This window comes from Battus philenor, unplaced genomic scaffold, assembly GCF_028537555.1.
Source record: "Battus philenor isolate CCGP_79_NKW_IND1 unplaced genomic scaffold, ilBatPhil1.0.hap1 SCAF_11, whole genome shotgun sequence".
Lineage (NCBI taxonomy): Eukaryota > Metazoa > Arthropoda > Insecta > Lepidoptera > Papilionidae > Battus > Battus philenor.
This window is the reverse complement of record NW_027181673.1, coordinates 3457906-3484734: the sequence shown is the minus strand read 5'-3', so window position 1 is coordinate 3484734 and position 26829 is coordinate 3457906. Positions and strand designations below refer to the sequence as shown.

General features: G+C 34.3%; 1 protein-coding gene across 1 annotated transcript in view; it reads right to left on the bottom strand.

The window, feature by feature from the left end:
• The window catches only part of Cep164 (centrosomal protein 164), a 28388-nt gene extending 2088 nt beyond the window's left edge, over positions 1-26300 (bottom strand). The window contains exons 1-19 of the mRNA XM_068773640.1: positions 26234-26300; positions 25821-25932; positions 23808-23955; positions 22223-22661; positions 21224-21434; positions 20246-20550; positions 19586-19766; positions 17055-18018; positions 15959-16136; positions 15697-15854; positions 14706-14873; positions 14302-14402; positions 13012-13183; positions 12153-12273; positions 11216-11287; positions 9497-9575; positions 8563-8696; positions 6854-7011; positions 630-774 (exon numbers count right to left, since the gene is read on the bottom strand). Of these exons, the coding sequence (XP_068629741.1) occupies positions 630-774; positions 6854-7011; positions 8563-8696; positions 9497-9575; positions 11216-11287; positions 12153-12273; positions 13012-13183; positions 14302-14402; positions 14706-14873; positions 15697-15854; positions 15959-16136; positions 17055-18018; positions 19586-19766; positions 20246-20550; positions 21224-21434; positions 22223-22661; positions 23808-23955; positions 25821-25932; positions 26234-26300 (3913 nt within the window). The remainder of the gene's footprint in view (positions 1-629; positions 775-6853; positions 7012-8562; positions 8697-9496; positions 9576-11215; positions 11288-12152; positions 12274-13011; positions 13184-14301; positions 14403-14705; positions 14874-15696; positions 15855-15958; positions 16137-17054; positions 18019-19585; positions 19767-20245; positions 20551-21223; positions 21435-22222; positions 22662-23807; positions 23956-25820; positions 25933-26233) is intronic.
• Positions 26301-26829: the final 529 nt, after the last annotated feature.

Below are 26829 nucleotides of genomic sequence, written 5' to 3'. Positions count from 1 at the left end.
GTTCAAAGATAATACTGATCGGTTAGTGTAAAACCACCTCAGTGACCTAAAGGCTCGTTTACACGGGTTGAGTAACTACAGGTTAGTAGCTTCTCGATCATTCTAGATAGATGCGTTGCTGGAGTTTCATCCATTTATTCTCTCAACGCTAACATTTTTTAGTAACTAAGGGACTAATATATAGCTACTTCCGCTATGCAGCAGTAGTGCGTGCAGTGAAGTGCCAGACGATCGGTGTAACATTACTCCTGAGGATGCCCCGTGGAGGGATGAAATACGTTTTGAGTGAATTAACGGTGGTAGTTGTGTTTCGCATTTTTTACCACACGCGCATGTATCAGCGAACTGGCGGGTGGTGCACGGTGGACTTCCGCAAGGTAACGCCTAAATCTATTACATGTTTTTTGGTCACTTGGCCAGGTAATAGCAACCGACCAAATGAAGGTTTGGCACTGTCAGGCGCCCTTGAATCGGAATACTAAACAGGTATTATCGAACGACAATAAAACCAAGGTACCCCGCATGGGAACCCAAAGGGACTATAGCACCCTCTCCCCTCGCAGCCGGAATCCTTAAATGCCACATGGCCAGTGCAAGTCAGGTCAAAAAAGCATGTTGTCGTTCCTTACCAGTGTTAGGCCTTCGTGCATCCAGGGCACGCCAGATATCTCTCACATCCGCATGCAAGGCTCGGAGAGAGCGAAGAACAGCACCGCTGGTCTCTGCGTCCCCTGCCGCCTCGCTGCCCGACGACGCATCACTCGTCTCCGCTTCCTGTGCATTCAAACACACATATCCCAATTACACGCAAATCATGTTTATCTAATACTTAACTTAAATTGGATTACATTGATTATTTACACTTGATTTTACACAAATACAACAATTAAAAGGATATGTAACACAAAAAAATATAGAGATAATAAACAAAAGTTAAATAATTTATACAGACAACCAGCAATTTTATCGCTCGAGGCTATATCGATCTCTACCGGACAACCTATGGATTAATATGAGAGACATGACGAAAGGGCTATTTAGGGTGCACAAAAATAAATATGAGACGCCCACTGCAAGGCATAGGTCCAAAGATCGCCACGACGACAGGTCCTGCGCTTCCTGCGACCTTTACCATATCGAAAGTCCGCTTAGTGAGAGACTGACGACATCGAAAAGTTCCACTTTAACATTAGGCTCTTCTCATTTACTTCTCTTGAACACAATAAATGAGGTCATACAAGGTCGGTGTAACATTACTTCTGAGGATGCCCCATGGACGGGTGAAACACGTGTTGAGTGATTTAACGGGGGTAGTTGTGTAATTCGCATTGTTTGCCACATGCGCATTTATCAGCGGGCTGGCGGGCGGTGCACTTTGTTGCACGACTACGACTGCATGTGCGGAAGTGGCTAAATATTGGTCCTTTTCTTACAATAAATGATACAATGGAAAAAAATTATAAAAATGTGCTTCAATTTCTCCCGATAATCTATTAGCAACCAATCGGACTGTCTTTCCTATTTTAAAATTTTTAGGTGGCAGCTCTAGTCGACGTTCTCCCTCTGGAGCCTTTACACCCAGTCACTCCATACGACGTCGACCTAAGCAACCTTAAAGTTTGACCTTCAGCGTACACCATCATGATGCCATCGTCTTACTAGAGGTGGGTTATAATCATTACGGACCGCGGAGAGCGCCCACATGTCCCCTTACTCTCCAAGCGGAAAAAGAATTATGCCGAATTGATGGTAAATGGCGACTGCCAAGGAGACGGGATTGGGCAGCAATCAACGCGGGCTCGGCAGCAGTACGGTATAGAAGACGCTCGAGAGCGTCCCCTATTTCTGGCTTAAAAAAACCAGCAATAAACTCGTGCGGTAGGGAGAGTCGAAAGACCTCACCTCAGCCCGAGTCAATTAAAAAGGGGATAGTCCACCGTTGTCGTACGCCCAACTCGAAGGCAACGGTTAGGCTTGAGGGACACGTGTGGCCTCCATCTGGGCTATCCGAGCATCTCAGCTCGAACGTGGCACAGGTCACGCTTCGCCGTGAAGCTAAGCGCTCGCGCATGCCAAACGCATCCGACAGACACACTCACAAACCTGACTAGCGCCATTGACAAACAACACTAGTGGAAAGTGCGCTTCGTTCCTCGTATTGTATGGAGGTACCAGCGAGGGGTAGTCCTGCAAACAGCCACCAACAGAACTACTTATTTAGAAGCTCCTCCCTCTTGGATCAGTCGAAAGCAGCGGCGCCACGTACAAGCCCCGGTTATGAGTTGAGAGATATCACCCCCGAGAGTGATGGTCGCCCGAATTCCCGTTGCTAGCCCCGATACGGGTCGTTATACTAGGTGATCTGAGGCCGGCCGTCGAGCCCCGATCATCTACCGTCCCATGTATCGTGAGCTAGGAGCAAAAATGTCGTCTGCGCCCGTTAGGGCCCCGGTGGTGAAGGTGGCGGCCAGTTAAGAGTCATAGTTACTCCTGTCTAAACGACCCAAAAGCTTGACCCACATTTGCAATGGAGAATGTATTAAAGCGGTCCTTAGCCCGAAGGCTTTGAGTCCTCGAATTCAGTTAATGCAAACCCATGTAATGTTAATAATTAGACATTATTATGGAGTTGTGAAAAATGAAGAAAACACCAATGAAATTAATATACTTCAATTCAGTTAAAATATAGTTTAAGATATAGTTTAGGATGTAAAGATACTATGGTTTAAGATACTTAGTTAAACAGTAACGTGCAGAAGAGAAAAAAAAATTGGAAAAATATTAGATGTAAAAGGAAGGGCACTAACGTTAATGTCTGTAGAATATAGATTCTGAAAACAAATCCTATGCTAACAGCGCTAATTTGAAAACGAAAAAACAAAAGTTGTTATTCACATAATAATCTTATTACTACAGAAATATAAGTATTTATGTAAATTGTATAAGAAGGACCGAAAAGTAATGTCAATTTCTTAAGTTAAATTCACACGACTACATTTTTAACAAGTTTTTATTTCTAATCAACTATATATTCACCTTCGTTATCAACCTTTTGTCATCTAGTATACACATGTTCTATGCTGGAGTGGTAAAAATCAATCGATTTTTCTGTAAAATATATCGACAGATAGGATATTACTTTCCGGTTCCCCTAATAAAACAACGTGCAGCACAAAAACTTGTTATACGAGGGACACGAAATCGCGTTATATGAAAACACGTTATGACTACCGGTTTATAGTAGGATTACTGTATATACCAGACCTATTTTATACAATAAATACTATAAACTATTTAAAAGGTTTTAGGTAGACTTGAATATATTGTAAATCTATTGGAAATCTATGGTGGCTTATGTCCAGCTGTGGAAGAAGAAGTGATAATACTATAAAATTGTAAATGCGCAATAAAAATTACATGCGTAATTAAATAAAAAAAAATACAAGAAGACAATTGATGATATTACACATAAAAGATGCCTGCAAAATAAATAATAAGTGTCAGCGTAAATTAACAATGACAAAGAATAAATAAAATAAAAATAGTCCAAAGTAATATAGCGCATAAACATTTGCTAAAACAGCTATCAGCTATATAGCGCATTATAACCATTTTTTGAGCATTTTAAAAGAAATTTTAATAACGTGATCTGTATGATGTAATTTTTGACATTTAATATTAAAATAATTGACACATCGAAAGCATTTTATACAGCATGATCTAATAATAATGACATTGACAAATATATTAGAGGCACCGGAAAGTAATGTCGCTTTCTTAAGTTAAATTCACACGTCCATATTTTTAACAAGTTTTTATTTCTAATCAACAATATATTCACCTTCGTTATCAACAACTTTTTGCCATTTAGTATATAAATTTTCAATGCGGAAGTGGTAAAAATCAATCGATTTTTCCGTAAAATATGTCGTCAGAAACGACATTACTTTCCGGTTTTCCTAATAAAATCGTTTTATATGCATAAAAAACTTAATAATAAAATTATTAACATAACAAATCGTCGCCCACACCGAATAAACCTGCAATCGATTAAATCTAATTTTACCGGAGAAACAAAAACCGAATTTCTTTAATATCTTTCATTATATTCAATCTACAAGGATTATTTGTATATCAAATCAAAACTATTTTTTTCCTACATTCATGTACTTAATAATTTTTATTTTCTCGCGAATAATATCTTATTCACTCTGAGGATTTCTTTTCCGAATTGTATCGTAATAGTCTTTTACCGTTTGAACTTTATTTAAACTAACTATTTTGGTAAAAGACTGTCACTTATATTTTCATTTAAAACATTAACAGTGGAATAAATTGGTATAAATAAATCTCCATTTTACGTTATACAAAAAATCCCAAAAAAAATCACAAGGTGAAAATTTCTTGTAGATGCCGAATTTGACAGAAACGGAACAAGCCCACAATAGCTAATATGATCGGTGGGAGCGACGAAATACAACACAAGAAATGTACAGAGTAGACGTTAAAAAAACTAAGATAAATGATTCGAGCGGGCTGAAAATTAAAGCACAGAAAATGTGTAGAGTAGAAGAAAAAAATTGATGTTAAAAAAATAACGAGTGAGCTTGATAAGGGAAAAGCGACTTTGATGTCTACTGGTTAAGAACCTGTATAAGGGGCGGGGGATGTGTATCGGCCAGCCTACGCAACGCGCGCTCGATGTGTCGCAGCCGAATCTCCTTCTCGCCCAACAGCGCCCGCGCCCGGTGTAACGCCACCTCTAACTCTGTCGCTTCACGATCCTCCTGATCATATACTTTCTCATATACCAACACCCATCCAGTACTTTAAAATTACAAATTATTTCCGTATATTTTTTCATTATTCACATCTTTTGAGTCACTTCAATATTCAATTCGATTGGTTATATAGGTGTAAAAGTTCTAAAAGGGGTTTACACCTATTTACAAACACGCTGTATAAAATGATCACTCTGAAATATGTAACATTACTTCATTTTTAAAAAATAAATATTATAAATAATATTATTAATATATAATTTTTAAATAATAAATTATAATGAGATAAACCAATAACTCCTGGCAGTACAAAATCTGCAAGAGCAGGTAGTAAACAATAATTAATTTTAATATATAGTTTTAGGAATTTTGAAAACGCTTTTTCTTAATATAATTACGTTATTTATTTTTCTAAAATCATTATTTTTACATAGTTGTACCATACATTAATTGACAACAAAAGAGATATAAATTTACCACTATAGAGCTTTTACACCATAACCAATCACCCTGTATAAATTTCATCATCCAAAAAGACACGAAATGATTTACCCTTGAATGGTCTGTCATGAACTCTGAGTTTTAATATGATAATCCTATTGAAGATGTAGGAAATCATGGTTTTTGATCTACCGAAGTTAAGCTATAGTTCGTTCGCGTTAAAAAGGAAGCGTCCGTTAGGCCACGCCCCTTGACCAATCAAATGATTCCCATTTACAATGTGACTAAAATACAAACTAGATTATTTAATTTTTAACGCAAACGAACTACAACAGATTACATATAATAAAATATATATAATGAGAATAGTAGGGCGTGTATTCACAGATGTTTTTTTATTGTCACTCCTTTTTAGGGGGCACGCTTATTATCGAAAGTTGCAAGTCAATATCTCTAAGTCTTGCAATATAATACACGGATATTAACTTCAAAAATTCAATTTAATTTCTATTTAAGCGAATAAATACAAAAAAGGAGACTGTCCTTTTCAATATACTTAGGCACAGATAATAAAATTTTGAATAGTAATTTTTAAAACAGTCGTTAAATAACTGCAGACTTTACTGTTTTTGTCGGTGGTAGAATAATTTTTAAAATTGAGTTAAAGTTTTTTAATTTTTTTTTCAGGTTTTGTTAAAGGTTTACTACCATTAGGATCACTGCATGCCCCCTTGTGCCCAAAAAGACTCTGCCTGTCACATAGTTAACCGATAGATTGATTTCATTATGTATCATGACATATTTAACACGTTGAGCGCATTTTTAATTTTAAAAATGTCAGGCACAAATCTTATAAGCGCTGGTATTTAAAGAACTATATTATTTATCTCTATCGATATCTCTTATTCATAAAGTTACAAGGTAAGTGTTTTCTTTACTGTTTAGCCTGATAAACATAGTAAAATGGATTATTGGCGGGTGTATCAAACATTAACACGTTCCGTGCCGCGGTAATTTTTGAAGGTTTTCCATTCAGGCAGTACGTATACGACCCACACTTTAAAAGTTAAAAAAGTCGTTTAAGACATATGCTGTACACTTTATCAATGCTGCAAAGCGGAAAAAAGTTATAAATTTTAATATGCATTACGTAAGCGCGTACGTGATGTGAAGTTATCTCTATTCGACCCTAAGATTCATTTTTTAAGAATCCTTTGTTTTTCTATGAAAACTGCAAATGGCCTGGGGTCATATACGCCCCACATGGCATGGAATGTGTTAATTCTGTAATTTTTAATGAATTCTCTTTAAATACATAAAACAATGTAGATATATATAGTTGACCACTCAACGTGTTACACTTGTACCAAAAAAAAAGTTAAATGTCATTGGTTTCTCAAATCAAGATATTTCATGCGGATTTGAACTCACATATATATTGTAATTAAAAATCAGAACATTAACGACTTAATATATGCAATTACATAAACATTAACAATATACATGTAATCTAAACATAAAAAATGGTTAGACATTTACCAACTACATTCCACCTAATTCTAAATACCATCAAAATATATCTAATATACATTAAATTCATATTAAAGTTATAAAATGTGTCTGAAACTTACAGAAGTAGCTCTATGGGGTGACAAAGAGGCCCTGGATTCCCTCAGAGCTGCTCGCCTTCGCTTCAACACAGCTCTCGCTCTTCGCATTCCCTCTCTTTCTACAAGAGCACGATGTCGGACGAACTCCAACTCTGGTGTGTTCGCCGTGGTCACTCCACCTGACGATGACCACCAAAACATCACATATTAATTTAAAGTCGTACCTGTGATAAAATATTTTAACCTGTATAAGGTAGATATAAAAAATAATAATAAAAAATAGTATAGCATAAAAATAAAGCTAAAAGCGAAATTTGATAATTACTTAAACCTGTTATTTTTGAAAAAGGAGGTGAAGAAAGAGAGGATGCATGAAAAGAAATTAGTATGTAGAGGAATGCTAGAGAATTATAGGATGAAAGAAGAGAAAAGTAAGATCATATGACAAATAAAATGGTAAAGAAATTATTTAAAAAAAATGTGAATGGCCTGAAAATTAGATAGAGAAATACAGTACCCGGTGATAAATATTGCAGATCCACCTTTGGAAAGAGACAATCGGCTAATTTCGGCTTCGTATAGCGTTATCTCTGTCGCACGACTGACAAAACGTCACATAGGTAGAGAAGGATAGAGATAAATAATGCTCTACAAAGCCGAACTTAGCCGATTGTCTCTTTTCAAAGGCCGGTGTGCAATATTTATGGCCGGGTATTGCACAAGAGATCCCGAATAACGGGTTGCCATATAAAATAAAAGCAATCAATCAATAAACACGAGTACAGATAATAATATTTCAAATTTTTATTTATTCCACTTCATAGTTCCAATTATGAGCTACCCCACTAGATTTCCAATATATCGACTTCAAATCAATAAAATTAAATGCGTAAATATTCTAGTTATATATTCTTGGACACTGCTTATAAGTGTTAAAACGTTTTTAGCACTTTTCGTAAATTGTTTTCTTCACCTTTCTTTTTTTCATAATAATAAAAATGAAAGTATAAAATCTAGGTTATAATTAATATAAAATAGATTCTTCGTATCTTTGTTTTATAATTACTTAGAGAGCCATTAAGTACCGTCTTATGTTTTAGTCATTTATTTTATATTTTTATATAAGCTAGTATTAATATGGCTGTACACCAGGCGAACATATTTCATTTCATACTATGTTATATTAAACTATGTTATATGAATGTTTTGCTATTAGAGTTCCTATTTAAAATAAGCAACTATTTATTTATATTTTTATATATTCAGAGAACGTAAATAAAGTATAATTTTACGACATGTAAACGCATCTTAACTTTTTTTCTACTTCAGATACAATCACTTATCTCTTGCTCACAGACGTTATATCACAAAAACTTTTTTCCCATACAAATCGCAGAGCAAATATAACCACCTTTTTTATCTGTCAAACATTTGACGTCAATCAAAATCAAACATAGGCGTGGTAGTATATAGTTAAAATAAAAAAATGTATATCGTAAATGATATTGTGGCATTACAATGAAAATATAAACACTTTATTTTTAAATTAATTAAATATATTAATGTGCTAGATGAACTGGCAGCAGGCCGTTTATTACCAGTCCTATTGGAAGTCTTAGGGAGAGGCCCATCTATATCCAGTAGACAATGTCTTACGACTCAAAATGAACGTGTTTACTCATAATTTAGTTTAATTTACGAAGTTTATCAGCTAGATATGAAAAGAATACCTAATTCTCCGAAAGGATACCGCAGACTGTAGGCGGGCTGGCACGCCAAGTCCGGGAACTGGTCTTCCAGGTCGTCCAGCTTTCGGAGCTGCTGGCGTAACGATTCCAGTGGACTCGACCAGCCCTCACCGCGCCTGGTCAAACGCGAATAAATACGTGTGTTATTAATATCAAATTCAAATAGTAATTTATACGCGCTTCTAAACCGTCAATTATTTAAACTTGAGAAGAACCGGCCAGAGACTCAGACTTAGTTAAATTCACAGGACTACATATTTAACAAGTTTTTATTTCTAATCAACAATATATTCACTTTCCTTATCAACAACCTTTTGGCATCTAGGTACAAGTTTTCAATGCCGGAGCGGCAAAAATCAATCGGTTTTTCAGTAAAATATCTCGACAGAAACGATATTACTTTCCGGTCCCCCTAATACATTAAAAACAGTTTACCACGCGTGGCGGTAACATTTATTGAATATAGATTAAACTAAATAGTGATCAGGTACATGAAAATTATTTGTAGCTACTTACAACACCATAACCATAAAGACATAGTTTTGTATGTATTTTTTTTTTAGAGTAAAATTATAGAATCCTACCTAACCAAGATCTATTCAAAGAGTGTCACAAATTTTTGAATTACGAATTAAAGTATGAATGAAAGTATATTCGATTTATTGGCGTTATGTTGGTACCCATGAACCATATAACGAAAAAGTTCTGCCATTTGAAATGTTTAGTTAATTTTTTACAGCTATTTCACTAGGACGAGTTATGGCTCGTCTTCATTTTTGTTTTTTTTTTTTAAATATGAAAGGATCAAATATACCCAATCAACGTATAACGATGCAGCAATGTATACCGTGCTAGGGGCCCGACCTCAACTAAAAAAATAATTAATTAACATGAATTAAAACTAAAATATACATACTTCGGAGAGTAGTTCAGTCTGGACGTGGAAGCAGACTTTAATCTCGTGAAACACCTGCGACGTCCGTGACTTGCAGACACTATAATAAACATAAAACAACTTTAATAACACAAACAATGAAATGAACTATTAATTATTATTAATACGCATTTAATATTATTATAACGTCAGTCGATAGACGCCTACTTCAATAATGCATAGGCCAACTCCAAAGATCGCCAAGATGTCCGGGTTTTTCGCTACCCGCATCAGCGACTACTCGCCACTATCGTAGTCGCTATTAGGGAACCCAAAAACTCTGCGCATGTGTATTTATACATAGTATTGTCTCAATTTTCTTCATATACTGCTACAGCACGTACGTAAAGTTAATTGCATCGAGAAGAACTTGCCTAGAAACTTCATCCATACTCACTCTTTTCACACCAAAATTTACAATTTCTTATATTTATGATACTAATCCTAGATATGTCTCCTCTATAACCTCTCTTGAGCAACAAATCTTGCATTGACATAAGGTTTGACTGTTTTCGTTGACAAATATGAAACTGCTTCAGGTATTTTATTACAGAAACGTATCCTTGTCGTCCTAAACTGGATGAATCAGCGTAATTAGTGCTATGGAAACCGCTGTACCGCGCCTTAAAAGACCGCGAAGGTTAAAAGCGCATGGAACGGCTGATTCCCCCCCCCCCCCCATCTAACACGCATACCTGTGGCGCGGTACAGCGATTTTGGTACAACTACAGATTATACTTCAAATGAAAGATTCTCGAACTTTTTCCTTACAGGCCTCTTATAAAATTAATCCGTTTCTAATGGACCCTCTGAAACTACATCTCTATCGTGTTAAAATTAATAGTGTGCATCTCAATCAAGAAACTGGAGATACAAGTAATCCAGAAATGCAAGATAATATGACGAGAAATAGATGATGAATTAATGAACTTGTAATGAATTAGGAAGGGAAAGAATTAAAATAGAAAAACAATTATGTAAAAAAATTATTTATAGAATAAATAGACAATGTAACACACAAAACAGTAGTGGACTAGTAGCTCCCATAAATGGAGGCAATAAATTAAAAAAAATCAAGTAATTGATAGAAGAATTCGAGCCAACATTTAAGTTTCGAGAACCCCACTTACCAATCACTCCCCTTTTTATCACGCAAACGTAGCCCTACATAGTATGTCATAGACCATTAGTGGTCCACCCGTGGACACCTGGACTCCTTTGATAACTGATACTTTCAATAGTTACGTTTTATCTGCAGGCCGGTTAAGAATAACAATAAATCAAGATAAAAAAAATTGGAAATTAGATTAAGAATATATAGAAATAATTTAACAAAAGTTTAAGAGTTCTAAAATTAAATAAAATTGTAAAAACTCAAAATAAAGTAATAAAAGAAATAAATAATAATCAAAATTAAAACTGTAGTGTAATATTAAAAAAGGGCGTGGCGAAGGAAGATAAGCGAGCTGTGAATGGAATGTAAATAAATGGTAAGAGATTGAAAGAAAATGAGAAGTGTGGAAGTAGAGTCTAAGAGTCTTCAACATGATAGGGGGTACGAAAGCCCCCTAAAACGGATATTTAAAAACAAAAAAACTTCCTATCTACACATATTTTTATATTTAGATAACTCATTGTTACAGGTAACATTTATCAAAAATATTACCATATGTAATTCGCTCATTTTGTGTCTCAACTTACCATTTATAGTCTCCTTCGGCTTCTCATCAGCCGTGGTCGCATCGGATGAGTCTTGATAGTCAGTTGTCGCACCTATTAAACAAAGTATATTAAATACCTTATTGGACATGGTTAGGTCGACGGACAATGATTCAGTAAATTTTTAACGCAAAAGAAATATTCATTCGTAGTTTATAAAGTTGATTATAATTAAAAAGAAAGCGCGTCGAGGCGGAGGAAAAGGTTAAAAGAGCAGGGAACGGCTGATTCTCCCCCCCCTCCCCATTCTAACACGCATACCTGTGGCGCGGTACAGCGATTTTGGTACCACTACAGATTATACTTCAAATCAAAAATTCTCGGACTTTTTCCTTATAGGCTTCTCTAATTTAGTTGGGTCTCATGGACCCCTTGGAACTCTCTATCTGCATCTCACTTATTTTTCAGTCGATAGACACCTATTGCAAGACATACGCTTCCTCATGGATCGCTAAAATAGCTAATTTTGCATCCACTAACTTCCCGTGACCTTAACTTAAGACTACTTACCCTCGCGGCGTCAACTGGCTTGTGGTCAACTTGAAAACCTTTCGGACCCAACTGCCATCGATTGCACGAGAGATATGCCCCGCCCACTTGCACTTCGGAAGAGCAATTCTTCGGGCTACATCGTTGACCTTGATTCTTTTGCAAATATTTTTATTTCTGATTCATCTCAAACGAATCTCCGAGCAGTTCTCTTCATTGCTCCCTGGGTTACTTTGAGCCTTATGAAGCCTTTCGTAAGTGACCACGTCTCGAATCCGTATGCCATCATTAGCAACACACATTGGTAAAAGATCTTTACCTTCAGACATTGCAGTTTCGACTATGACTTAAATTTATTTCTTTTATGAGATTTACAGCATATTTGTATAATTCAAGCGAATTTAAAATGACAAAGACAAAAAAATCTCACCGTTCTCTCTATCTCTGTCGCTCCTGCGTCTCGGAGGCTCGCGGAATGCGACCGCCGTTCTGCGATGCGGTCGCTGTACTTTCATGGCGGACGTCAAAGATGAATCGGCAGAAGGTAAAGTCTGAAATAAAAATATTTTTGGTTTAATTCAATATCGACCTTTTTTGAATATTTATTCTTTTAACCTCTGTCTCGCTTAAGTCTCCGTCTTGCCTAAAGTGATGACGAGGTCTACGATGGCACGTGCTTACAGTACCCGGCAATAAATATTTGATTATATAATATACTGATTTAGTGATATTGACCTCTTTGAGAGCACAAATAGTGAAACGGAAGTAACTGAAAATGATTATTAATATTATTTTTATTTTTAATACAGTGTGTCATTTTAACAATAGATATAAGGGTGTTTATTATATACAGTTGTAATTGTGGCTTACAAAAATTAAAAACAATTACTAAAAGAAGCAAACGATTCTTGTTTTAACAGCTCCTAATAGATACCGGACCGTTTTTATTTCGTGCGACAGAGATAACGCTCTACGAAGCTGAAATTAGCCGATAGTCTCTTTCCAAAGGTCAATGTGCGATATTTATCGCCGGGTACTGTATCTAGATGTAATCTATTTACTCTTGACTTAAAGACTCAAAAATTAGTAGTTAGCTGGAAACGAGATCATGGTAGATTGTTCCTTGGCTATTCGTACTATAAAGGAAGTTTTAAATTATCAATTCACGAGTCTTTTTGTTTGATAGAAGAAAGGAGATGGGAGAATTAATCGATGTTTCTCTACTTTTCACTCTAAACTCTAGACAGAGGCCTGTAATTCTAGAATTGTCTGTAAAAATTAGTACTCACGCTACTCTTCGGCTTCCAGTCATCGTTATTGTTGTCAGACTTGTGCGCGTTGCTCTCTGATATCGAAGTCTCATTATCATTATACTTTATGGTGGGGTTATTGTTCACTTTGCCGCGCGAACTGTCCGCCTCTATCACCACACTCACAGACGTCTCGTTCACTTCTTTGCACCTGAAATTATTTAAAAAAATTAAATTATGAATGTACCTAAGTAAATTTTGTTTAATATTACACTTGTACTCAAAAAACGTGATTATTCACGGGGCCAAAGTTACAATGGTCATGGAAGTATACTGAAAATGCGCGCACGATTTCCCAACACGCCACGATATCTACTTGACTTTGACACCTGGTAACAACGTGCCGGAAAGTTAGGCGAAAACCTGCCTGCCTTCCTAGGTGGGGAGGTGAGGTAAAGAAACAATAACCTTATTTTATCTAACCGCCAGCCCAGCTGCAGTGAAAAATGCAATAACTCGAAGGACGCATAAAAGAGCCCAAATAACTTTATTGACTTATATACCCCACCTGCCAACTTTTGATGTCGAGCCGTCAGCCCCGATAGGCTCGTTCGCATAATTCGTCCTTTGTATACAGTGGTCTTCTTATGTCAGATATTTGAGCTACTTTCACATTGTCTAGAGTCATAAGAGATAAATAAGGCTCCCTCCGGTGAACAAAGTATGCTATACGTATATAACGTTCTCAAATGGTCTTTTGCAAACCATTCAATGCTTATTGAAAAAAAACCAACTGGTTTTCCTTGTCTACAATTATAGTCTCTATTTATAAATTAAGGTTTCTATTGAGCACGCCATGTTTAGAAAAAGACTATTTTAATCACACCTTTTTAATGTTTCCTACTACTTCGAAGAAGTTTCTTAAGGCGAAAAAAACTTCGGAAAAATGAGTAAAAATTTGAGATTTTCTGTTGTTAACATTTTGCTGGGAACTTCGCGTGTTTGACAATTTACGTGCTGCAAATTCATTTTGTTGTTTAACATCTGCATCGGTCAGGCTAAACTTCTGTCATTTATAAATCTGAATTACACAGAATTCTAACAGAAGTATAAATTAAAGAATAAAATAATCTTGTGTATCTGTTACACGCTGGTCTGAACAGGTCCGAAATCGCTACAACACAGTGGCCGAAGTAATGAATACCGCCATAGACAAGCATAGATGGCGTAACACTACCCTACAATTTTTGCAAAAAGGGTGACGATCCTCCGTAGAGAGAGGAGGGGGATGTTAGGTAAGTTAAGTAAACAAAGATGAACTTATCTTACTTTTCAAGAGACTGAGTGGCTTTGTGAGAATTAGATTTCTCTGTCTCTGATCCAGTGGTCATACTCATCTCCCGTCGTTTGTTCCGTCGCTCTATAGACATCTGTAAACACAATTCAAATCAATTTATAACAATAATAAATATCTCTTTATTTATTTTTTATGTATATATATAGTTATAATTTATATGTATAATAGTTATATTAGTATATTAAGTTTTCTTCAGGAAACATCATGGCAAGTCAAAAACAAAACGACAATCGTGACGTCACGCTGTTTAAAAAACATTTCTGGAGTTTTCTGAATGGGACTACCTTCATAGGTTAAGATTAAAAATAACCTCCAATATATTCAATTAGGTCTACAGCCAGGAGGAACATGGGTTATCAAGGAGTTGGGAGCTTACCTTGACGTCATGCTTGAGACGAGCGTACTTCTCTTTAAGACAGCGGTACTTATCAGGCAGCGCTCTCTCGTGCGTGAGGGCGCTGCGAGCGGCCGCCGCCCTCTCTCCTGCAAGTCTAGCGCGCACCTCCTCCAGGTGGCATGCGTGCTGACGTCGCAGTCTCTCCACCTGCTCATCAATGCATCAGCTTCCGGAGAAACTTTGACAAAGCAATGATGATTGCTAAGAAATACGCTTTTAATGGCGCTTGGCCAATTACTCAATTATTTGACCACATAACGACGAAATTTACGCAAGATCTTTGTATCGCTTCATCGCTTGTTCACAACTAATTCTCTATATATCTACATTTGGCGCCATTTGTAACAATTAAAGCACCTTCACATTGTGACATTACTTTTGCGCCACCCGTTAATTTGTTTACATTAATAATGTAGTATGTTGTTTTTTTTCCATCGGTACAGCTTGGCCCCGTATTAAGCAGATAGCGGAGGTGGAGGGTAGTTGTCGTTTTTTTTTCATATTAGTGGCCCCCTTGTTGAGGAGCTCTAGTACACCCCATCTTATAGGACTTTTTTGTCTTCAATAATTTATTACATTCCTTTTTAATGTCATTCTCTATCAATCTTTATTATATCATTCATTCATTTTCTGTCATACATCACGAAATCTTACGTTCTTTTTTAATCTAAATTTTCTTTTTTGCATCACCTTTCATCCTCTCCTCAGTCATCACAGTAGAGGGTTTTTATCACAGTTTATCATAACATTTCTTATTTCATCGGCTAGTTGTGGTTGTAGTGATTAAGATACTGGCGGAGGTGATACAGTTAATAATGGAAGGAGGAGTGGTGGTGGTGGACATCATGGCTGTGGTAAAGATGTAGTTGGTAAAGTAAATGGGTGTAATGATGTAGATAGCGATAGGGTGTGTTGGTGATGATGATAGAGACGATTGAGTTCATAATCAAGGTCATAGAAACTGATTTACCTCAGCCCTGTAGTCATGTCTCAAATCAGTTATCCTCGTAGTGTGCTCCTCTCGAAGAGTGTCAATCGTGGCTCTGTTCTCTTCTATCATACGCGTTCTGTCTCTGTTCAGGGTCATTTGTAATTGTTCCCTCACTTCCGATAAGGCTCTTTCATTATCTGTAAACACGAAAACATTATTTAAATCATTATTATAGTATATATATATATATATATATATATATATATATATAGAGAGAGAGAGTTAAAAGATAATACCATACCTATCACAAGCTGCTCTCTTTCATCGGCTAATTTATTTCGATAATCTTCTCTTAGTCGCGCTATATTTTCTGCGTGTTGCTTCTCTGCTACCTCAACGTCCTTCTGATATCTTTTCTCTATCTCTTTCAATGCACTCTCCAACATTTGTTCGTGGTTACGCTCAGCGGTTTCTAGAGCCTTAACAAAAAAATTAAAGCCTTAAAAATTAATACATACTTGATTATACAGATTTCATACCAGTGTAAGATTTTCGAAGATATGTATATATAGCCAATTTGCTGTCAATTAATGTATGTACAACATGGTACACATAATAATGTATGGTAGAATAACTTAGTTTAGTAAACCACTGTGACGTGCAGAAACATGACCAAAATAAAAAGGGGAATATTAACTTTAATTGTAAAAACAAAGGCACAGACGCCTCATGTCTGTGAAGTATAGGTTCTATGGATTCAATAAATAAAAAGAAATGCATGGTATAACCTATACAAAAATCAACGGTTTCCGACAATAAATAATATAGTGACAACAAAGTAAGAAAAGGCGTTTTCAAAAATACAAATTACTACTACATATTAAAATTTATTACTGTTTAGGATCTGTCCCTGCATTTTGTACTGCATATACATGGCAATAAAAAAATAATTTTAACATATTTCAGAGTGATCACTTTATACAGGATGATTGGAAAAAGGTGTAAAACCTAAAAAGATGTTTGCTACATATGATACAAAGGACCTACACATTCTCCCATTTAAATCATTTACACCTATAAACAATCACATTGTATAATATCAATAATTACTGTAAATATTTTTAATATCAAAATTTATCATATCATAAAACGCGACATTAAATATTATTATTACCTCGTTCATAGTTTGAATGAAGATTCAATATAATATCTAAAATACCAAATGAAATAATGTTTATATGTAAAAGGATCCTAAAACTTCATGGATTATTTTAAATGTGGCGGCTGCTTTAATGGGTAACTAATAAATAAATCAATAAATTAATACTAAGCCGATTTTGGCTTCATAGTGATTGATTAAACTCCTGTATAACAAAAACGTTTATTTAGACACTTACATTTTCCATATCCTTTTTGTGCCTGTCCGCTTGCTCGGCAAGTCTTATTCTCTTTTCATTCAAAAACTTCTGTTCCGCTTCCTTTATCTCCTCTTGTAGATCTGTTCTCATTTTCTTCTCCTTCGCAGACCATTCCATTCTTATTATCTCTAACTCCTTCTGCAAAGATAACTCCAATCTTCTCTTTTCGTCATTCTTATTTCTTTCAATGAAATCTCTTGTACCCATATCAGGTATTAGAGGTGATTTTATTGGTTTTGGAGAACTCTCCTCCTGCGTTCCAAATTGGTAAACTACTACTACATTATCAGAACTAGTTTTACCTTGAGATATTATTACACCGTCCAACCTAGGACTTGTAACGGCTTTACCTAGACTTGTCATTGATTCCGATGACTTGTTTTGACCTGAATTAACTTTCAGCGGTTTAAAAGTTGATAGTGGACTAGTCCAAGTTTTACCAAAGTCTAATCTAGACGATCTATCTGAACCTAAACTAGGTGTTGGGGATAGTTTGATTTGACTTTTAATTTCTTTTGGAATGTCTATACTATTTGATCTAGTGCTAATTTTAATTTCATCATCTCTATTTGATGACTTTTTAGAGTCCTCAGAATCGGAATGTGTGAATTTAGATTGCCTTGTCAGGAAATCTAGTTTAGGAACTTTTATTTGTGGTATAGGAATGTCTGTATTTCTAATAGGTCTACTACTTAATGAATCCGATGCTTTTGAATGTACACTCTCTGATACTTCTCCATTTTCTTTGCATGCCTTCTCTTTATCTATATTTTTCTCGGTGGCTTTCTCTTTTTGAAGACTATTGTGACTTTCATTCGATTCATCCAGGTCATTAAGATCTAAATTTGCAAATTCTCTATCGGGGGAATCAATAGATGTCTCTGACTCTATGCTTTCCATTAGATTTATCGATATTTTGTTCTTCTGTGGAATTAAAGGGGACCTGAAATTATTTTTAAATATATAGATACATATAAGTCATTATTTTTAATGAATCTACTAGCTGACATATCCGAAGAGGAAAAATATAGTGATATTAAAAAGATAATCATGATTGTAAAGTTTCTTTGTACATAACATTGTTAGAAATATATAACGTTGATGCTATTTCAACAGGGGTACAAACGAAATACTAAAACATACATTCTAAAGATTGAAAAGAAACACACGGAAACAGCCCTAGCTATTTATTTATCGACATTGCAAATACAAGAAGCACTTGATTTTTTTACATAAGGATCTTTTACAATGTTTCAGGAAATTAGCATAGTTATAACGTAACCAAAACACTGGTTGTGACGTATTTAGCGCCGAAAAAGCTGACTATCTGTTTTGGTTGCAACTGAGGATAAAGGAAGAGAGTGGGAACGATCGCCGCACTAGTGAGAAATAAGGAAAGTTACCAGACCTTTCTAGACTTCTGTAAGAAGTTCATAGGACCTGCGATAAGAGCCAACAAATAAAGGGTATAATTTAAATAATACAAAAAAGAAAGAAAAATGTTAATAAACTGTGACGTAAATAATAAGTAATAATTAATAAATATAAATAATTAATATTTAACTAAGGCGAGTAAACGTAAAAACCAAAAATATATAAACAAAAAGATCTTGCAGAGAAGACGATGGAAGTGAGGCGATGTATGTAAGGAAAGGTAAGAAAAGGAATGCAAGATATTGTAAAAGCGAATAGAGAAATTAATGGAAGATATTAAAAAGGATGAGAGAGAGACAAAACAATAATAAACTTCAGTTAAAATAATCATTTATGTAAATAGTCCCTGCTTTACCATGGTAGGAGGAACGGGTCCCCAAAAAGAGGGTCCAAAATATCTAATGGATTCGGACGTTAATTTGCAGAAGTCCATCCTAAGTAAGAAAAGGACCAATATATAGCTACTTCTGCCATGCAGCAGTAGTCATGCAATAAAGTGCCCCGCTGCCAGCCCGCTGACAAATGCGCATGCGGAAAACAATGCGAATTACACAACTACCACCGTTAAATCACTCAACACGTGTTTCACCCCTCCACGGGGCATCTTCAGGAGTAATGTTACACCGATTAGTGCCAAACATAGAGTGAGTGATTAGGTCCAAAATTTAAAAAAGAAAAAAACAACTAACCAAAAGTAGTATAGAATTTTTTTTTACATATAGTGTTTAGATTTACAGTACGTTTATACTTAATAACTTTTTGCTTCATTTGCAAGCTCCCGAAATTTTTCTACGAGGTCGAACCATCGACATAGTTCAGCGGAATAGAAATTTATGTGGCATTAGATATGTCACATAGCGTAGATCTAACATCCATTTGGGCGGTAAGGTTCTGGAGAGGAAACCACAAAACAGGCAGCGCAGAGGACCTTGTTTAGAAAACCTTGGATGTAAAACTTCCTACAGGTCTTATTGGAAATCTATAGAGATCTATGTTTAGTAGCGGACATACTAATATAATTATAAAATTAGAAATAAAAACAGGAAATTTGCAGATGCAACTCCAGAATACGTTACCTCGGCCTGCTCTCTTTATCCGAATTCTCTTCTAAACTGGCCGGCGTAGATTCTATATCTCCACGTCGCACCAATTCAGATATCTTCTGAAAGTTCTTTTGGAATAAATCTGGTTTAATGTACTCGGACGCTGGTGGTTTTAGGAGACGTTTCCTTGGTGATTTCTCTCGGATTTCTCCATCTTAAAAATTGTATAGTTACAGCTAAAACCTTTTTTTATGCACTGGATAGGGATACAACTAGGGGATAAAACTAAACTCAAAACGACGAGACGGTCAGAATTATTTTTATATGGTACATGGAGACTGCATAAAAAGTTTCACTAAGAAAGTCTTTCAATCCGTCTACTTTGTTGTGATCAACTGGTTGAAAATTACTTCTTTTACTTGAAGCCATACAAATAGATATGTGACCACTTTTTGTGATAACTCACTAGATGCTTGTAAATATCTCGATAGCCAACACATATAAGAACCTTTTATGTTTTTTATTGTCCAAATTTATCAATTGTATTTCATTATCATCATCATATCAACAGGAAAACTTCCACTGCAAAGCATAGACCTCCCTCAAAGATCCTCTCCCTTGTCTATACAGTCTACCTGCCCAATATCGTCTACTTAAGAACCTTTATATTTACAACAATGTTACTATACATACCAAAGGAATCTTTTTCAGAAATACTTTTCGGTTCTCTAGGGCTTTCCAAATTGTGAGGTCTAGGTGGCAATGGAGGTCGGGCTACCAGAGGTGAGAGGTGGGGTGTATTCAACATTGAAGGCACAGGTGATGATATTGGCGATAATGGTAATGGTGATGTGGGTACAATGGGTGACAATGAAACGACCGATGTAGGAATAGTTGCAGGAGGTGCGCTGATGATAGAGCTCTGTCCGTCATTCTGATCTGAAGAACTGTTTGACCCTGGACTAACGGTAGGTTCAGGAACATTCTCTAATTTGAATCTGAAAATAATTGTTAAAAATGGTTGATAACTTCAATATATTAAAAACACCCTGACCTAAGTTTTAGTCATAAGGAACACGAAACAATATTTATAAAGCATAGAATAAGTTATCGTAAGTTATATATAAGTACATATTAAACATAGTAAACGTACTTGCTAGAAAAAAGCGGCACTTATATGTTACAAATCAATATTTTACCTTATGTAAATATTCAATTAGTTTCAAGGTAAATTTAAATAAGAAGGTCTTTGCCTCTTCGGTAGATGCTCAAAAGGCGTGATTTTATAAAAAATACATATTTTTTATTTAGACACAATAACTATCGTCTAAAAAACAGTTCGCGTAAATCCAATACATTATTAATAACTTGTTAAGTGATAAAATAACTTCAGAATAAATAGATCCCAAAAAAATAAAAACAAGTTGATTTGGAAACCCCGTAGATTTATTTTAGGTTGATGGTATTAAATTTCAATTTGATACTAACTTCTATCACATTGGACTTATCTTTTGATCCAACTTTTGGACAAAATAACATAAATAAATAGCTAATAAACAAGTTGGTATGTAAAAAAGTTTTCTATTTCAAATAATCACTGCGCTTTTCCTTTCTTATTCTAATTTCTATATATGTAATGAATTATTAAATTAAACTATTCAATTGTCTTACCGAACACTCTTTTTATCTTCGTCAAAGCTAGCCGTCTGTCTAGGTCTTCCCAAGAGAGCGCTCTCGTTCCTTTTATGGAACGAATCGGACTTTTCTCGAAGAATCCCTTTCGGCGGATCACTTTTTGTTACAGAATCCGCTGGTAAAGATTTCTCTGTATCCGGACTCGGTAAATCAGATTTTGAAAGTTTCAGAAACATGCTGCCTTTTCCTGAAAAATTAAAAAAAATTGTGAACATAAACATAATTTAACTATTAAAAGGTAACAAGTGTATTTTTGACACAACTTTAACAAAGCCATGTAATTTTAAAAATAAAACAAATTGTTGAAATCTGTTATTATAGTGCTATCGAAACCGCTATACCGCGCCTTAGGTACGCGCGCGGCGAGACGGAGGGGGAGTGTCAACAGCTTCGTTACGTTAATCCGTCGTGAAAGCTCGTGTTAAAATAAACACTGTAGCAGAAATCGGATGGTATATGGAGAAAGCTTCAGCGAGTTAATTATAGATGAATTAATAAACCTTTTTTAGGAGTTTATCTTGCACATAAACTGGGTTAAAATTACACGAATCTTAGTAATTTTCACAATAACTAAACAACAGTTATTAGTGTTTTATAGATTAAACTATCGATTATTCAATTACTATCAAGTAATATTCTATTTATTTATCTATCAGGGCGACCGGAAAGTCGTTTCTATCGACATATGTTACAGAAAAACCGATTGATTTTTACCACTCCGGCATTGAAAGTTTGTATGATAGAAAAAAAACTTGTTAAAAATGTAGTCATGTGAATTTAAGAAAGCGACATTTTTCGGTCCTCCTAATATTTAGGGAAACACCATAATGTAAAAGAATTCCCGCAATTATATTTATGTATACATATATGTATATGTATATATATATATATATATATTTAAATATATGTATATATATATATATATATATAGTACAAGATAGACAGCTGAAAAATAATTTATATTATTATACACACCTGAAAATGGTAATCCTTTGTCTATCTTAGCAGACGACAGGAGCGGACTAAAATTTTCCTCTTCAGGACTACTCAGTATGTGCATCTTGAGGTCAATGATCTCCGATTGTTGCTTGAACAGCATCTTTGGCCTTTCGAAACTTGGACGACTCAATATATCTCTATCTGATGTATTTCTTACTAGGACAGGTTTCGGGGAAATTGGACCTTCGACGCTTCTGCGTAGGGGTGATATTCGAAAATCACCCAATTTCTTTTCTAGTCTTGAGAGTGGGGCAAGTGGAGGTCGGCCGAGTGGGGTTAAGCGTCGTTGTGCGTTTGGATCCTTGACGTCTGATGCGTGGTTTTCGCTGTCCGTTGATAGGTCGTCATCGTCACTTTCCACCTTCGTTTCGACGCGTTCTAAATTCTTAGTATTGTCCTCTGATGTAGGTAGTTCCTGATACAATCAAGAAATTTACATGAATACTTTTTCCTAGGAAAGAATTAGTTGAACCGTATTTTGTATATGCTCGATACATATATAGCAGTATAGAAAAAACTATCACCGCGCATATACCTCACGTAGTGACTTACACTTCCCTGTATACTATAGTAATATTTAATTCCTACTCCAGAAAATTATCAGTCCACTATGTATTATTTTAATGTATTTAATTATCTTTTCTTACTTTTACATAAAAGTCTTATAAAAACAAAGTCATTACAAACATTGATTACTCACAAACATACCTGTAAATAAACTTAATTACACTTATTGTTATTCAGAAGGAAAGACAATAATTAACAAATTATTAATTAATAAAGTTTTATATATACCCATCATACATAATACCTCATTACTATATAATCAATTTTAATATATTTATTTTAAATATCTCAGTATTATTTATCAAAGAAATCGGATACTGTTACAAAATTGAAATTTCTATAACGATGAATTATTTCGGCTTAAAAAAACAATATAGCTGAATTTTTGACATACAAAATAAATCACTTTAATTTAAAATTCTATTAATGAAGCAGATATAGTACTTGGTATTTCGTTTAAAATATTAAGTAACAACAATATTAGAAGTAAAGATGAACCGGGTTAGTTTTATAGAGCATTGTGGGATTTATATCCCACACCAATCCAGTAATAAACCTATGTAATGATCTGTTACAAAGTAGCCCAATGCAAAGTTACTAAAAGCAATATTCTAAATTATAACTAAGTGCCTTCAGGTCCAACTCTAACCCGTGAAAATCTTATTCTTCTTTCTTTCAACTGATAGACGCCCATTACAAAGGATAGGCCTCCCCCAAAGATTGTGATGATGACTGGTCTTGCGCTGCAATAACCTGCTTCGACCCTGAATATTTCATCAGTACACATATTGGGGACCTACCCACGCCCATACTTCATCAGGCTGCACAGCCATTGGTTGTATGAACATATAGTTCTCAGCCCCACCCACTTCAATAGTCAGTAAATGCAAATAAGTAAACAATGACAAATGGTCACGAAATAGAAGTCAAAACTAATTTTGTAAATAAAAGATTAATATTTCTGCAAAGAAATTTGAATTATATTTGAACTCACCTGCACAGATGCACAAGTGTCATCATGCATAGAAGCATCTCTTGCCCTCTTCACCAGCTCTCTGTAAACATTATCAAGTGGATGCTCCCACTGTGTCTTCTTGGTGTCCTCATTGTAGTAGTAGTGAGTTTCTAGTTTCTCATCAAAACTGGCAAGTTATAAATTTTAATTAATTACAACATTTACAAACATACTTCTGATTTTAAATTTAAAAACATAGTGTAATTGTTTGTAAATAAAAATTAATCAGTCAATGTTTTAATAAACTAAAGGACATGTTGACCAATTTAAGTATATAGGTTCTTACAGAGAGTAAAAATAAAAACATTGCTAAGAAAAACCTAAAAACATTCCGTTATTTTCTAATCATTTACTAACCCAAACATTACATTACAACATTTCACTCAATTGTGAAATTTTTCACCAAAAAACAACTGTTTGAATGTGAATTAAACAGAGGTGTCAGTAGTACAATATATAAATACATGTAAAAAACTGGCTGTATTAAAATTTTTAATGCAAAAATCTCTAATTCATTTGTAATATATGTTATATATATGTAATATATATAAATTAGAAACAGCTCGTATAAATAAATCTAAAAAAAGCCATATTATTCAATAAACATGTATTTAAAATACAAGAATACTTAAAAGGTGAAAGATTGTTTAAAAGATTTGTTGTTGTCGATTTCTTCCTGCTTCTTCTCCACAAGTGTAATAGATTGTGAAGCAGAGTAGAGTCAAAAACAAAAGTTTAATCTACAAGAGTCTTATTAAAAGATCCAATATTGTATAAATAAATTTCTTTACATTAAGGGATATGCAATAACAAAACATACTTTTCTAAGCCATCATAATTATTTATTAAGATAATAATTAAATAAATAAATTGGCTACTCTGGAAGACATTTTATTCTTATTACTCTATATTAACACTAGAAAAACTGTGGTGCAAACAATTTTTTTTTTAATAAATAAAATTGGGCAAGACCTAATTGATTAATAGAATTTTTTAATATACTTCAACTAATTCAAACAAGATTGCACAAAATAGACTTTACACATAAGCAATAAAATTTATCAATATAATATGTTAAAATTAAATTAGGATAACATATAACACCATTTCTTTTAATAGAAATACAATTTGCTTAATATAAGTCATGACTCATTCTTTTTAAATAAAAAAAATAAAAACCAGAAATGTTTCAACTGATAATGCATAAAAACTTTTAATAAATGTTGAAACTTAAAAAAATAATGTTTCAAATGAACAAATAGATTTATGGCTTAATGGTGATTTTACGGTATCTTGGTAATAGAATTTTGGCAATCAAAAAAGTTTTATACAAGATTTGAAAAGTTGTTTATCTTACCACAAATAGTTTAGTTTCAATCATGACTTAATAAATGCTGTGAACTCTTTAAATATTTTAATTTTTTTACACTAATTAGTATACCAATGAAAGCAAAAGTAGAAATTTTATGAATACATGATGCACCATTATAGCCAATACATATGCAATATTTATGCATTTTTAAGTTCCGCTCTGTAAACTAAGCTAGGACTTTCTTTTATCCCACAGCCAAGATATAGGCCTCTCCCAAAAGATTGCTTTAATGACCAGTCCCACATCCAGCAACCAAACCTTGATCATATAGTTGGCCCACTTGGTGGAGGGCCAATCCATACATCTACCAGCTCGTGATCACTCATGGTAATAAATACATATACACATAAAATCAGCATAATTATTTGTAGAAAAGGCTATAGTAATTTTTTCACATAAATGACTGCCCCCTTAGTCAATAAAATTTTGGAATATTATAATTTACTTTTCTAAGAATCTTACGAAAAGTCAGTAGTTATTCCCACAGATTTCAACAACTAGCTCACAAGAAGCTGACTGGTCACCAAGAAAATTAACTTCCTTCTTGGCATGACTGGAAACTTTTTCCTTCTTAGACATGGACCCAATAAAATAGACTGCATTTAATATTATTTACTTACTAAGCCTTCCAAGGAGGTGGGAGTGCTTGCATAAGTCCTTCTCGTGCCAGAGGCAAGAGATGGCTCTCGCTCTCAGGATCAATGCCCAATTGTTGTGCATATTCAGAAACTTCTGTACAAGAAATTAAAATTGTTTGTATATTTATTTTCTACATACAGTCCAAAAAGTACAAAAATCCTTTAATAATTTGTAATAATTTTTTTAGTAAATTTGTTTCAGTATAATTTTTTTAATCGAGAAATAGGTTCCCTACTTAATATTTTTTGTGTATTTCTAACATGAAATACGGAACCGCAGTAGAGTGAAAAAAATAAAAAAATATCCATAATTTTAAATTTAATTCCAATAAAAATATCACTTGAGTTATCTTAAATAATATGAATACAAAACATAAAAAATAAACATTACAAACCATCGGCCGACGGTTGACTATTTTCATCGAATATTTCGCGACATACTATTGCTGTGGGTGAAGACATTTTTAAAACATATTTTATTTTATTGTTTACAAAACGCCTCTTTATATTCCTCACAGACTTTAGTTTTTAATATCGAATTCTCCATTATTATTTAAATACAAAAAATCGGTCAATCAAGGCGCTGTGAAAATTTTGACACATCAATGACAAGTTTTTCTCTATCCGTTCCTGTTAGAGAACTACTGTGTAAATAAAAAAAAATCTGAGAAGTATTAAGGAGTATTTAAAAATTTTTTAAGTGTTAATAGAGACGAAATAACATTAAAGATTTACAATTTGAAATTTTATTGCGACTTAATTAGACTTTTGTATTAATAAAATGTACGCTAAAAATAAGCTGTATACCTTAATAATAAATAAATATTTGTAGTTTAGGTTTTTTAAAATTAGGGTATGACGTCTAATAAATATTTTGTGTTGAATAATATAACAGTTCTAACAGTGATCTCAAAAACTAATCAAGGGAAATATTATAGGACACTTAGAGAAAGATTTATGTATTTTAAATTATTATAATAAAGAAGATTTA